At 39.6% G+C, this 12979-nt stretch overlaps 1 protein-coding gene across 3 annotated transcripts; it reads right to left on the bottom strand.

Moving 5' to 3' along the window:
- Positions 1-3304: 3304 nt before the first annotated feature.
- Positions 3305-4212, bottom strand: LOC694104 (protein tyrosine phosphatase type IVA 1). Of its 3 annotated transcripts, none has more exons than XM_077945599.1 (2): positions 3763-4212; positions 3305-3669 (listed from the first exon to the last, which is right to left on the bottom strand). In XM_077945599.1, exons 1-2 carry the CDS (start codon positions 3865-3867, stop codon positions 3346-3348), a joined length of 429 nt encoding a protein of 142 aa, XP_077801725.1. In that variant the 5' UTR covers positions 3868-4212; the 3' UTR covers positions 3305-3345. The 3 variants fall into 3 exon arrangements, with proteins under 3 accessions (XP_077801725.1, XP_077801724.1, XP_015003622.2); XM_077945598.1 differs by having other exon boundaries at positions 3305-3762; positions 3835-3867; XM_015148136.3 differs by having other exon boundaries at positions 3305-4212.
- Between the last annotated feature and the right edge of the window lie 8767 nt (positions 4213-12979).

Raw genomic sequence — 12979 nt, 5'->3', positions numbered from 1 at the left:
ACTTGTGCCATGTTGGTGTGCTGCACCCATCAACTCGTCAGCACCCATCAACTTGTCATTTACATCAGGTATAACTCCCAATGCAATCCCTCCCCCTTCCCCCCTCCTCATGATAGGCCCGGAAGGGGAACATCACACACTGGAACTTCTTATAGACTTAGAGAGGTCACAAGCCCAGAAGATGTGGAAAAGTTTGGAACTTCCGAGATAGTTGTTGAATGACTTTGACCAAAATGCTGATAGTGCAATTAGGTCCAGTCTAAGGTGGTCTCAGATGGAGATGAGGAACTTCTTGGAATCTGGAGTAAAGGTTACTGTTGCTATTCAAAGAGACTGGCAGTATTTTGGCCCTGCCCTAGAAATCTGTGGAACGTTGAATTTAAGATAAATTATTTAGGGTATCTGGGGGAAGAAATTTCTAAGCAGTGAAGCATTCAACAGGCAGCAAAACATAAAAGTTTGGGAAATTTTCAGCCTGATATGCAATAGAAAAGAAAAGCCCATTTTCTGGAGAGAAATTCAACTTAGCTGCAAAAGTCTGCATAAGTAGCAAGGAGCCAAATGTTAATCACCAAGACAATGGGAAAAATGTCACCTGGGCAAGTCAGAGTTCTTTAAAAGCAGCTCCTCCCATCACAGGCTCAGAGGCCTAGGAGGGAAAAATGGTTTTGCAGGCCTAGGCCCAGGGGCCCCCTTACCTTGGGACTTGGTGCCCTGCATCCCAGCCACTCCAACTGTGGCTAAAAGGGGCCAATGTACAGCTCAGGCCGTTGCTTCGGGGGTGCCAGCCCCAAGCCTTGGCAGCTTCCATGTGATATTAAGCCTGCAAGTACACAGAAGTCAAGAATTGTCATTTGGGAACCTCCGCCTAGTTTTCAGAAGATGTATGGAAATGCCTGGATATCAAGGGAGAAGTTTCCTACAGGGGTGGGGTGCTCATGGAGAAATTCTGCCAGGGCAGTGCAGAAAGGAAATGTGGAGTTGAGGGTCCCACACAGAGTCCCCATTTGGGCATTGCCTAGTGGAGCTGTGAGAAGAGGGCCACCATTCTTCAGACCCTAGAATGGGAGATCCACTGACGGCTTGCATCATGTGCCTGGAAAAGACACAGACACTCAACACCAGTCTATGAAAGCAGCAGGAGAGGGACTATACCCTGCAAAGCCACAGAGGCAGAGCTGCCCAAGGCCATGGGAACCCACCTTTGGCATCAGCATGACCTGGATGTGAGACGTAGAGTCAAAGGAGATCATACATAAAGCAACCTTCTATATCATAGGATCCCACAGCACAAACTTTGAATTCAGTGATCTAGCTACATATTGATGCCATTAAAAATTCTACAGAGGAAGGAAACAGAATGTTATTCGTTTACAAAAATAATGTTATAGACCTTGAATCAATAAACTGCATGCTCAGGCATTTGTAGGAGTGAGAATTACCCTGTCATAGTCACCTGAAATCAGAATTATACTTGGTAACTATACAGAGTGTGCAACTGGTAAGCCTAAGTGGCAATGGAACTGACCACCAGGGCATCATCTTCTGAGATACTAAAGATATCAACATATGAATTCGAATTACAGTATATGTAGTCTATATTTTACACAGTTTATTTCCTTTATAAAACTTTATATTAAGGATGTAGCATATGTATGTGTGTGTGTGTGTGTGTGTGTGTGTGAATGAAGCCTATTATACTAAAGGAGAAAGGAATTGCACTTAAACCCTGCAATCTAGTTGGTAAGGTTACTTCACATGGGGTTACAAATTAAAAATTTGGCACAGCTATTCATGTAGACCAGCATTAAACAGATGAGTAAATGGGTGATAAATGATGGTTTGCAGGTTTCTCACTGTTGGTGTCTGAATTACCAATAAGTAAGAAAGCAGGCTAGAAAAGTATATATGGTTATGGATTGCAATTGGAGACATCATAATAAACACACATGTAGCATAACATAAATACAGAGGCATATAAAATGATTTACAGGTATCTGTATATATTGGTTAGTATACACAAATATAAATGCTTGTTCTTTGTGAGTTTTGTTTGCTGTTTGTATTTTATTTTATTTTATTTTTATTTTTTGCATGTCATTATTCATTTAGATGTTTCAGCTCTTGCACTAAGTTTTTACACTGACAAAACTATTTCTCCCACAGAACTATAACCACACATCCCCAGACAGTATAAATATATGGTTGAACTAACATTAATACACATCACCATTTTATCAATTACATAATAAAACAAATTATCAAGTATCCAAATATTAAGTTACACAGCTCAAAAGGCATATAAAATGTTAGATGTCTACTCAATTCATTAGCAGAAACCCACTTCTTTTTTTGCAAGAGAGGCTGGGAAGGTAAAAAAAATTACACTTTCAAACAAAAATAAGTTGGCAAACACACTTCTGATAAGTATGGAAAAAAATTACAATAATTTCAGGAAGTTTATGATTACAATAAGAAAGCATCTCTACCTTTTAAAAATGTTTTGCTAAATTAAAGAGCATATTCTACATGTTCTGCACAAGACAAAGGCAACATCTTGCTAAAAATAATTAATAGCCCCTTCCAATTCTTTTCTCGGGCCCTCCTTGTTAAGTTGCACTTCAAAGTGCAAACATTAAATTAATGTAAGGCTTTTTTGTCTGAAGACATTAAAGACATGTGCTTCTGTAAAATGTAGATTTTCAAAATGGAGTTTTTTTAAATAATAGCACAAAGTGAGATTTATAGAAACACACTAAATAATCACTGTAAGACTTGGTAAAAAAAAAAAATCAATGGTTAGGCAAACCTGATGTATACTGGTATGAGTGTGGGAGATGTAAACATCAAGTGAGCAAATAACCATGTAAGCCCTATTTTCAATGTTTGAAATGATTGAAGGAATAAACCACATAAGGTCTAGAGTGTTCATAGTTCCTGGGATTTTAGTTCTGTATGGTACTAAAAATATACAAGTATTGTGCTGGGTATTTTGGCACCTAATCTTCCTCAATTTCTTATGTATTGATAAGATTCTGGCATGGGAATAGAAACAAGTCATAACTCAATACTGCATGATTTTGGGAAAGGTCAACTGATACAAATGACAAGCACATTTTATATGCTGACAGCGAGAATCTTTTGCCAAGTATCCAAATAGGTTGACTGTAACCCAAATACAGAGTTTGCCAAATCTGTCTAGCTTGTGGCCTGGTAAAACTGCCTTTCAATACTCCTATGGAAGCTACACTAGACTTACTCACTAAGCCAACATGTTGGCTAATATGTATAACAAATTAGGCTCTATCTCAAGTTCCACTTCCAATAGCACTAGGCACCCCAATTTTATTGAATGCAACAGTTGTTTCTATGACCATTGGAATCTTTGAAACACAGCCGCATTTTAGGACGATACTTCTCCAAATACAAAAGTTGCTTGCTGTTAAAAGCTCCATGCTGCTTTTGTTTTATGAATTGTACTGCATCTTCATATTTCATTCCACCTTCAATTAATGCTAGGGCAACAAGTCCTGGAGCTCTCTCAAGGCCTGCCACACAGTGAACAGCAATACAACAACCAGGTTCTTCACGAAACTTAATTTTTACAAGGCTTAACCAGTCATCAACAATCTGGTTGGATGGTGGTGCACCATCATCAAAAGGCCAATCAAGAACATGGATACCTTCTTTCTCCACAAGAGTGATGTCATAAGTTGCTTCACATACTCTTACTATTGTGGTAACTCCATACTTCTTAAGTTCCTCTATAAATTTGTTTAAGGTCACATTGGTTGGATTGTGTGTAATAAGAAATCTTATGTTCTTGTATGTGACTTCCACAGGAGCTGGGCGGTTCATTCCAGCCATGTTAATTTAGTTAAAAAACACTCAATAGGGTTATGAAATAATTTTTTAAAAATTGGAATACAGAAATGATGCAAAGAAACTGAAGTCTACTTCAATATACTCCACTGAAATTCTCAGTGCTTGAGTATGAAGTTGTAAGTAATGATAAATGAAATGAACCTCCTAACAAGCAGCAGCAATTCTTTAATCCAGTAATACTGAGGCCACCAGAAAAGAAGTGCACTGAGGTTTACCCCATCCAGGTCAGAACTCTTGTAAAATGCTCTGTGGATTTCAATTCAACACTTCTGTGTCCAGGATAACCAGTCTTATGTGGGCTTCTTGATGGAGTATTAATCAGTTTCTACAGTTCACTTGTCTGCATAGAGGTCGTGCTGTGCCTGGCAGTAATCTCCACTGCCCTTCAGAAACTCCATAAATGTGTGACCAAGAACACCACAGCATTGAGCAATATGTTTACTCATTGAAGATTGTGGCCTAATCATACAACCAGTCCCGAGGCGGCGTCAACACAGGCGGTGGTGGCGGCTGCAGGGCAGGAGGCAGCGGTGGTCATGGCGGAGCGGCGGTGGCGGCGTTGCAGGAGGCGGCAGGGGCACCAGACCTGTATTTTATTTTTTTTTTTATAAGAATGCAGGTAATTCCTTCTTCCTGCCTATCTTTCAGAGCACCTGTGACATTTACTAATTTAGAAAAAAATGCAGAACCTATTTAACACTGTGATGAGACGAGTTATATAATGCATGAAAATAATGTTTTATTTTCAGGCTGTTCATAAAGTGGTTTTACCTTTTACAACTTCCTTGTAAATTGATTAAAGGATCTTAGTCAAATATTTATAAATAGGAGAACTTAAGCGCTCTTCTTAAGCCACTGTAGTTTGGAATTTAAGCAGAGATACAATGATTGGTTTCAGGCCTATTCCAGAATTTGTTGATGCGTGGCAATATTTTAAAGGACAGTACCATCATTCCCTGGGTAGCGTGTGAAAAGAACCAGCATCTTTGCTCTTCCTCTAGTTTTCTCTCGTTTCTTTATAAAAACAATCTAAAATAAAAGATATTTTATCAAATGGTATCACAAGGTGCAGCATTTTGTGAGCCAATAAGTCACTGTTCTAATTTGTGAGACATATATTTGTACTAAAGTCATGTAACCATCAAGGAAGGGAAAAACCTAAAAATGAGAAGGAAGAAAACTGAGGGTAGTATTTACCTGAATGAATACAGAAGCATTAAAGGAAGAGAGACTATGCTGTACTCTAAAATAATGTCTCCAAAAAATGGAAAACTTTTGAAGGAGAATATGGATATTTTTCCTTTAGCATAAACTAGCATAGCATTCTTAATTAGTTTGAAGAATTATTTCCTCAAATAAATTGCTATTCAAATTCAAAATAGCTGCAATACATGCTCCTATTATAAGTTAAGAGAAATAGTGTAAAATAATCAGGTATCAGACTGGTTTCCAACCCGATTTCACCACTAACCAGCTGGAACCTCATCGATCATAGAGTGTGATAATTGTTGTCTTAGATCATCTTTTGAGCATGTTGTGTGTATATGTGCCCAAAGGATCCAACATTGTTTTTGAGGTCTTCCTTTGTAGGGTTTCCCACAGGCCAGAACACGGAGCACGAGTTAAAAGCCAGGTAGAGGTGTCCAGTCATTGGGAATGAGATGGCAGAGTAAAGCCCCTTCCCAACTCGGATACATCGACCCTCCAGGAGTCCGGGGTCGACCGCCCCCGCGGGCAGGGTGCGCCGACTCAGCGGGGGGGACCCGCGGCTGAGGGGGCGCAGAGTAGGCAGCGGGAAGAGGCGGAGGCAGCCCCTGGGAGGCCGAGGGGAGGTCGCCGGCTGCGCCTCCAGTGCCCGGAGCCCCGGCAGCGCCCGCCCCTCTTCCCGCGTCGCCCGCCAGCGCCCGCGCCCGCTCAGCCAGTGACTTCAGCTCAGCTCCACCTCCGCGCGGTGGCGGCTGGCTCCGTCCAGACCCGCGCTTGGCACAAACCCAGCCCGGGCGAGCGGCCGCCGCCTGCCTGGAGCCACCTCCGCCTGCCCCCACCACGGCCCAGCTTGGATGGAGCTGGGGTCCTGAGCGCCAGCCCCCGACACCCTGCAGCGCAGAGCCGTGCGCGGCTACCTTGGGTCTGGGACCCCTCTCTCCGCTGCTCTCCGCCCCCGCGATGGGAAAAGTGGGCGCCGGCGGCGCCTTCCCAACCCAGCTGAGCCCTAAGTTCTGTATTCTAGCGGGAGATGTGGGCGCAGCCACCGCGACCAGGTGCAGGAGCGGAGGCCACTTCGCACAGAATCAGCCACTGTCCAATGGTCTGGCCCGCACAGCAGGAGTTGTGAGGTTCCCATGTGACTGGGGATAAGGGGAACGTTCCAAAGCCTGTTGGTTGGTCTGTTGCAATGTGGGGGCGGGTGGGGCTTCAGGACTGGGAAGCGCTGAGCGCCTTCCGTCACCTGCTGAGGGATCTGGCTTCACCATTTCATGCTACACACCAGACCACTGAATAGTTTTCTCCAAATCTCTATTTCCCAACTCCTTGACCACCATGTGTGAAGCTGAAGATCACACCAAAAGGGGAAGGGGTTAAAATATAGTATCTGGGGTTCAACGATTAAAAAGTTTACATTTACAGGTAATCTGCAATACATGCCCTTAGTGTACTCCTTGTGGAGTTTTTTGTTTGTTTTCCTTCTTCTTCTTCTTCTTTTTTTTTTTTTAAAGAACTTGTCTGTGTATTTCCGGACAGGGCACTCCAGCACTCCAGCATCTTCTAAAAGACCCAGTGTAGGAAGTGATGTGTATGTGTATGTGTGTGTGTGCGTGTGTACTGTGAGCAGTCCTAGGTAGGTCAGATATCCCAGTACAACTACACCTTCCATCCACGCCCCCATCATGCCCCTATTGCAAGAAGAAAAATAAACTCTTAGCCTTTCCTTTATGGAGGGAGGGAAGAAATTACTGGATTACAGGAGGCCGATACTGGAGTTTGAGGCTGGGATTCTGCTGAGAACAAAGCAGATAGTTAAAAGTGAACGCTGATAATTTGGGCTCTTACCAGGAAAGTTTTCGGGTTTCTAGAAAATTCTGTATGTCTGGAATTTGAGGGAGGTGTTTTGTTTGTTTGTTTTGTGTGTGTGTGTGTGTTTTAGTTTAAGCTAAACTTAGAAATCAACTTGCCCTCAAAATAAGGCAACAGTTTCAATGGCAGTAGCTCAAGACCATTTATTTTCAAATGTGAAAAGGTCTCCAGATTGTCATAAAGCAGGCAAGAAACCACAAAAAGTAAGGGTGGATAAAAATAAAATGAAATAAAAGTTGGAAACTCAGTTAAGAAACTGAGGATTTTATTGTTTGTCGTATGCGATGGTTATCCAGCCTAGTAGTTTTCACGATGTTTGTATATGACGTTTAATTTCCAGAAACTTTCCAGGAGAGATACACATTATCATGTTGTACTTGTTTCTAGATCTTTAATAATAGCAGTCATGGACATTCAAAATTAATAGTTTGCATTTTATGAATATTCTTGGTACACAGATACAGATTTCATTATGCCAAATCATGATAAGGCATTTAGTATTGAAGTTTATTTCATAAGAATGTGCCCAGGATTTCCCCTAATATTCAGCCTTCATTACATGGGCTCTGATTTTATAGCGGTTAACTCCAGAGTAATAAAATAAATGAAGTAAAAATTATTTTCCTTTGGACACTGAAGACTTTGCCCTCACTTCCTACCTTACTTAGTTGAGTTTTCAGATTGTAGCCACCATAATTAATCCTGGAATTTGAATTTAAATCTTATTGAACTGATTGAATAACTTTCTACTTTAAATAACTTAACGTTTCTGACTTTAAAGGAGGGTTTTCAAAAGAAGCATGTAGTTACCAGACTATGAAGCAAATAACTTATGAATGATATTGTTTATGCTGTAAAATATGAATTGTGCATTAAACCTCTTTCATCTAGTTTACTTCTTGAAAGAGTGAGAAGAGTATATCTTTGTCTAAGTAACACCAATTAAGAACTGTCTAAAATAACTTCTACCCTCCTTGCCTATCCATGGTTGCTTATAAGTGTAATGGAGCTTATGGGGTTACACCTTAGAGACTGGCTGGCACAGAATTCTAGAATAATGCAGTAAATATTGAGGTGGTGATTGCTAAACATTTGAGTACCCTAACGTATTTCACTCTACATTGTACCCAACATAGACACAAACAAGTTACTTTTTCAGTATTTACATATAGATTGAGGGTGGAGAAAAATAGTTATTGCCCAAGTCTTCAAAAACAAAGGTATTCAATTTCCCCAGCCCTCTTTTTCTGGTCTGGTTTCATAGGAAATTACATATCACATATACATTATGTGTGTGTATTTTATTTTAATGAGTGAGTGTTTATAAAACTTCTTTGATGAAGGTTAACAGACGTTTCTCATTGGCAATGATTTATGAGAAATGGTTATCAAAAGGAGCCATCTCCAATTTTTTTCTTTGACTCGTCTTAATGTTATTATATTTTTAGTGCTATCTATATGAAAAAGCACAGCTCTTGGATCATTTTCCATGAAGCTTCTTTTTTTTGAGTTGACATCCATCAGCTCACTGTTCCTGTTAAACTAGAGGTTCAACCTGGGCCAGCTTTAAGAATTTGTTTTAATCTTTTAAAGCAAATAGCTGAAAAATGAAATTATCTCATTTCAGCTATTTTATGGAGTAGGCATTATAATTCTCATTATATGGAAGAGAGAGCCGACGTTTAGAAAACCTGTGATGTGGCCAAGGAAATTGACTTGGTCTGTTCAGGCTGCTAGAACAACATACTCTCAACTGAGTAACTTATAAACAACAGAACTTTATTTCTGCTAGTTCTGGATGTGGGAAAGTCCAAGATCAAGGCACTGGCAGATTCTGTCTCTGGTGAGGGCCCATTTCCTGGTTTGTAGACAGCCATCTTTCTTCTGTGTCCTCACATCGTAGAAAGGGGTATAACAGCTCTCTGGGGCTTGTTTTCTAAAAGCACTAATCCCACCATGAGTGCTCTGACTTTAGGGCCTCAGCATCTCCCAAAGTCTCCCCAGTCCCCAATATCCTCACCTTGGTGACTAGGTTTCAACATATGAATCTGAGAGGGACACAAACATTCAGACCAGAGGAGGTAAAGAGCAGAGCACTGCCTAGGACTGTACTACACACCTATTAGAACAGCCAAAACCCCAAACACTGTCAATTTCCAAATGCTAGCAAAGGTGTGGTATGGCCAAAACTGGTGGGAATGCAAAATGGTAGAGTCATTTTGCAAGACAGATTGGAAGTTTCTTACGAACTAAAGATACTCTTACTGTAAGATCCAGCAGTCATACCAATTAAACATTTATGTAAATGGGCTGAAAACATGTATGCACATAAAACCTTATTTTATTTTCTTGAGATGGAGTTTCGCTCTTATTGCCCAGGCTGGAGTGCAATGGCGCAATCTCTGCTCACCGCAACCTCCGCCTCCCAGGTTCAAGTGATTCTCCTGCCTCAGCCCTCTGAGTAGCTGGGATCAGAGGCATGCACCACCATGCCTGGCTAATTTTCATATATTTAGTAGAGATGGGATTTCTCCATGTTAGGCAGGTCTTGAACTCCCAACCTCAGGTGATCCGCCCACCTCGGCCTCCCAAAGTGCTGTGATTACAGGCATAAGCCACCGCACCCGGCCCACACAAAACCTTTTACATAAGTTTTCATAGGAATTCTAATCATAATTTGAGAAATCTGGAAGCAACCAAAATAACCTTCAATAAGTGAATTTATAAACTATGATACCATTGTATCTACATAATCCATATAATGTAATATTATCCAGTGATTTTTTTAAATGAGCTATCAAACCATGAAATATACGGAGGGGTCTTAAATGCTAAGTGAAAGACACCAGTCTGCAAAGGCTACATACTGCGTGGTTTCAACTATACGACATTCTGGAAAAGGCAGAACAGTAAAAAGATCAGCAGTTGTCAGGGGTTAGGTGGAAGGAAGTGATGAATATACAGAACACAGAGGATTTTAGGGCAGTGAAAGTATTCTGTATGGTTCTATAATGGTGGATATATGTCATTATTCATTTCTCAAAACCCACAGAATATTCAATAGCAAGAGTTGACACAAGGATTTTTGGTCATCATAATGTGTAAATGTAGGTTCATGGACTGTAACAAATGTCCCACGGCGGTATGGATGTTGACAGTGGGGGAGGCTGCCTGTGTCAGGGCAAAGGGCACAGGGAACTCTCTGTCCTTTCTACTCAATGTTGCTGTGGACCTAACACTGCTCTAAAAATTATAGTCTATTAATAATAAAAATAACATTAGATATAAACGATAAAAAAAAAAACTCCAATTGATCTTTCACCAAAGCCTAGGGAATATCTTGCCTTTCAGGCTTTGATGCAGGATATAGGAAAATGAATATTAAAGAACTTGTATTTTAAATAATTTCGTTGGGTAAATTCCAGTGGGCGGTGTGAGCAGGGAATATCTTTAGTTTGGTAACTTCGTCTCTCTGTAGAAAAGAAAGACTTTAACATGTGCCCGTCACATCACTTTCTTACCTAAGGTAGTGATTAGTGGTTCTCTCACCTGCTCATCTCTTTATTTTTTGTGCTGGAATCTGTAACTGGCAATTCCTTGAGCCTGAGATAACCCATGATGATCATTCAGGTTATTCAGCAGACCATTTAAAGGATTTGTGGTTCTTCTGGGTTAGACTACTTCTCTGAGTTAATAAGGAAATGCGATTCTGTTGAGAGGTTGGATATGAACACTTGACTTGATGTTTGATAAGATCTTTTTACCACCTTTTAAAAGTAAGAAGATAGGGGCCGAGCATGGTGACTCATGCCTGTAATCGCAGCATTTTGGGAGGCCGACGTGGGTGGATCATGAGATCAGAAGTTCAAGACCAGCCTGGCCAACATGGTAAAACTCCATCTCTACTAAAAATTAAATAATAATTAATAAAAGAAAACCTGGACATGCTGGCGTGTGCCTGTAATCCCAGTTACTAGGGAGGCTAGGCAGGAGAATTGTTTGAACCTGAGAGGTGGAGGTTGCAGTGAGCTGAGATTGTGCCACTGCACTCCAGCCTGGATGACAGGGCGAGACTCCGTCTCAAAAAAAAACAACAAAAAACCATATACACACACATGCACACACACATATATACACACATATACATATATACACACACATATATACCCTATATATACACACATATATACACACACATATATATATGAAACAATTTTTTGTTTTTGATTTTTTCAGCAAGACCGTAATTTTTTCTTTTCTAAATAAATAAAATTAGTGTTCTGGCAGTATTCATCAATGAGAAGGAATGTGTCAAGGAAAGCAAGACACTGTAGTGGAAAATTCATAATATTTGGTAGGAGACAGAGAATTCTTGTTTATTAACAATGTGGTGGTCAGGAAGTCTCTTTGATTTCCTTATTTAAATATGTTGATTGCACCTGCCTGGCTTGCCAACTATGTGAGATATATGTCTAAAGCATTTACACTGGTGGGTACTTAATAACTGGTACTGTTTTTATTAAAGGAAAGGGTTTTCTGCTGGAATGCAGTACGTTCTAGTTCTCCAGTTCTTAGGTTCTAGTTCTCATTCCCTATGTAAATTTAATTAGCCAAGTAATCACAACACATTCATATTTCTTGATATCAATTTTATTCTCTATAATATCAAGATAAATAAGCTAGAACTTATCTGAAGTGCCATCCAGGTATGAATCAGTGTATCAGATTTTTAAGTTTCAGGTGTTGAGCACCAAGGACATCTAAGTGAAGTGCACTGGATATCCTGGAGAAACAGAGATGATGCATAGATCTGTACCATCAGTGTAGCAGTAATAATATATCACATTTCACATGTAACGTTGCCCTTAGATAATTGGGGAAGTGTCTTCCCCACTGTTAATATGCATATTATGCAAGGAAATTCCTGAAATTTAAAATTCAGGGTGACTTTTATTTAAATCAAAGTAAAGAATAGATTTTTCATACTGAAAAAGAACTCATGAATATGTCCTTTGTGTGATAGATTTGTATGAAACATTATATAGAAAATATTTATTGACTTGATATAAGCATCCTCTACTATCAACCTAATACAGGTGAAAAACAAAAACAAAAACAATAAATGCTTGCCATGAGGACAGGTATCTGAGTCTGCATTGTTTATCAGTATATTTCAGGGATCTAAAGAATATCCGTCATAGTTTAAGGGATCAATAAATGATATATGTAGATAAATACATACATAGATACATAGATATGTAGAAATAGATATATCTGCAATATAGTAAAATCACATGTGTTTTCTTCCAGAGTTGCCTGCAAAAGGAGCTTCCAGGCCTTTGTTTAAGAACTACCTTGTTTAGAAGACTGTAGGGATAATTGTATTAATCTCACTTCACTGTTTTATATTATGTAGAAGTCAAGCTTCCCCAAAAGTCCATCATTAGCTTTTTTATATTTAAGTATATGTGTGAGTGATTCATTTATTTACAGTAGAATGTGATTATCTAGGCTGTGATCTTTATTTTCCACCATTATTTAATATGTTTCTGTTTTTTAAAAAGGGGAACAAGAGTGATTTTATCATCTTTTTGTCAAGCAGCCCAAATCAGAGTACACAGTAGAGTGTGTGCATTGTGTCAAGTTGGTTGGTGGCCCATTTTATTGTGTTACTGGTTTCCTGAATACTGTTCTCACTAGTCAGCAAAGTTTACACATTCAAATAAAAGACAGTGGTTATATAAATTAAATCATTACCTTTCAATATTTTAATCTTCATAGACTTATACAGTTTATAGGAAATGTATACAGATTAATACAAAATTTATACAAAAAGAACTTATTTTATTATTAGAGTAATTTGAGTGAAATAAAAATGATTGCTTGAAGCTGCTCAGGGAGAAATTTGAATCTCTGAGTGAAGCATTACAGGCAGCTTGAAGGGCGTCCTCGTGGTCTAGTGGGTCAGGGAATTTGAGGTCACTTAGAATCATTGAGCCTCTTCAGCTAATTACTGGTA

This window comes from Macaca mulatta, chromosome 9, assembly GCF_049350105.2.
Source record: "Macaca mulatta isolate MMU2019108-1 chromosome 9, T2T-MMU8v2.0, whole genome shotgun sequence".
In the NCBI taxonomy this organism is placed as follows: domain Eukaryota; kingdom Metazoa; phylum Chordata; class Mammalia; order Primates; family Cercopithecidae; genus Macaca; species Macaca mulatta.
This window is presented reverse-complemented; position numbering and strand designations above follow the sequence as displayed.

Excerpts from the sequence above, each read along its gene's own strand:
- LOC694104 (XM_015148136.3), bottom strand. The coding sequence starts at position 3,867 with ATGGCTGGAATGAACCGCCCAGCTCCTGTGGAAGTCACATACAAGAAC.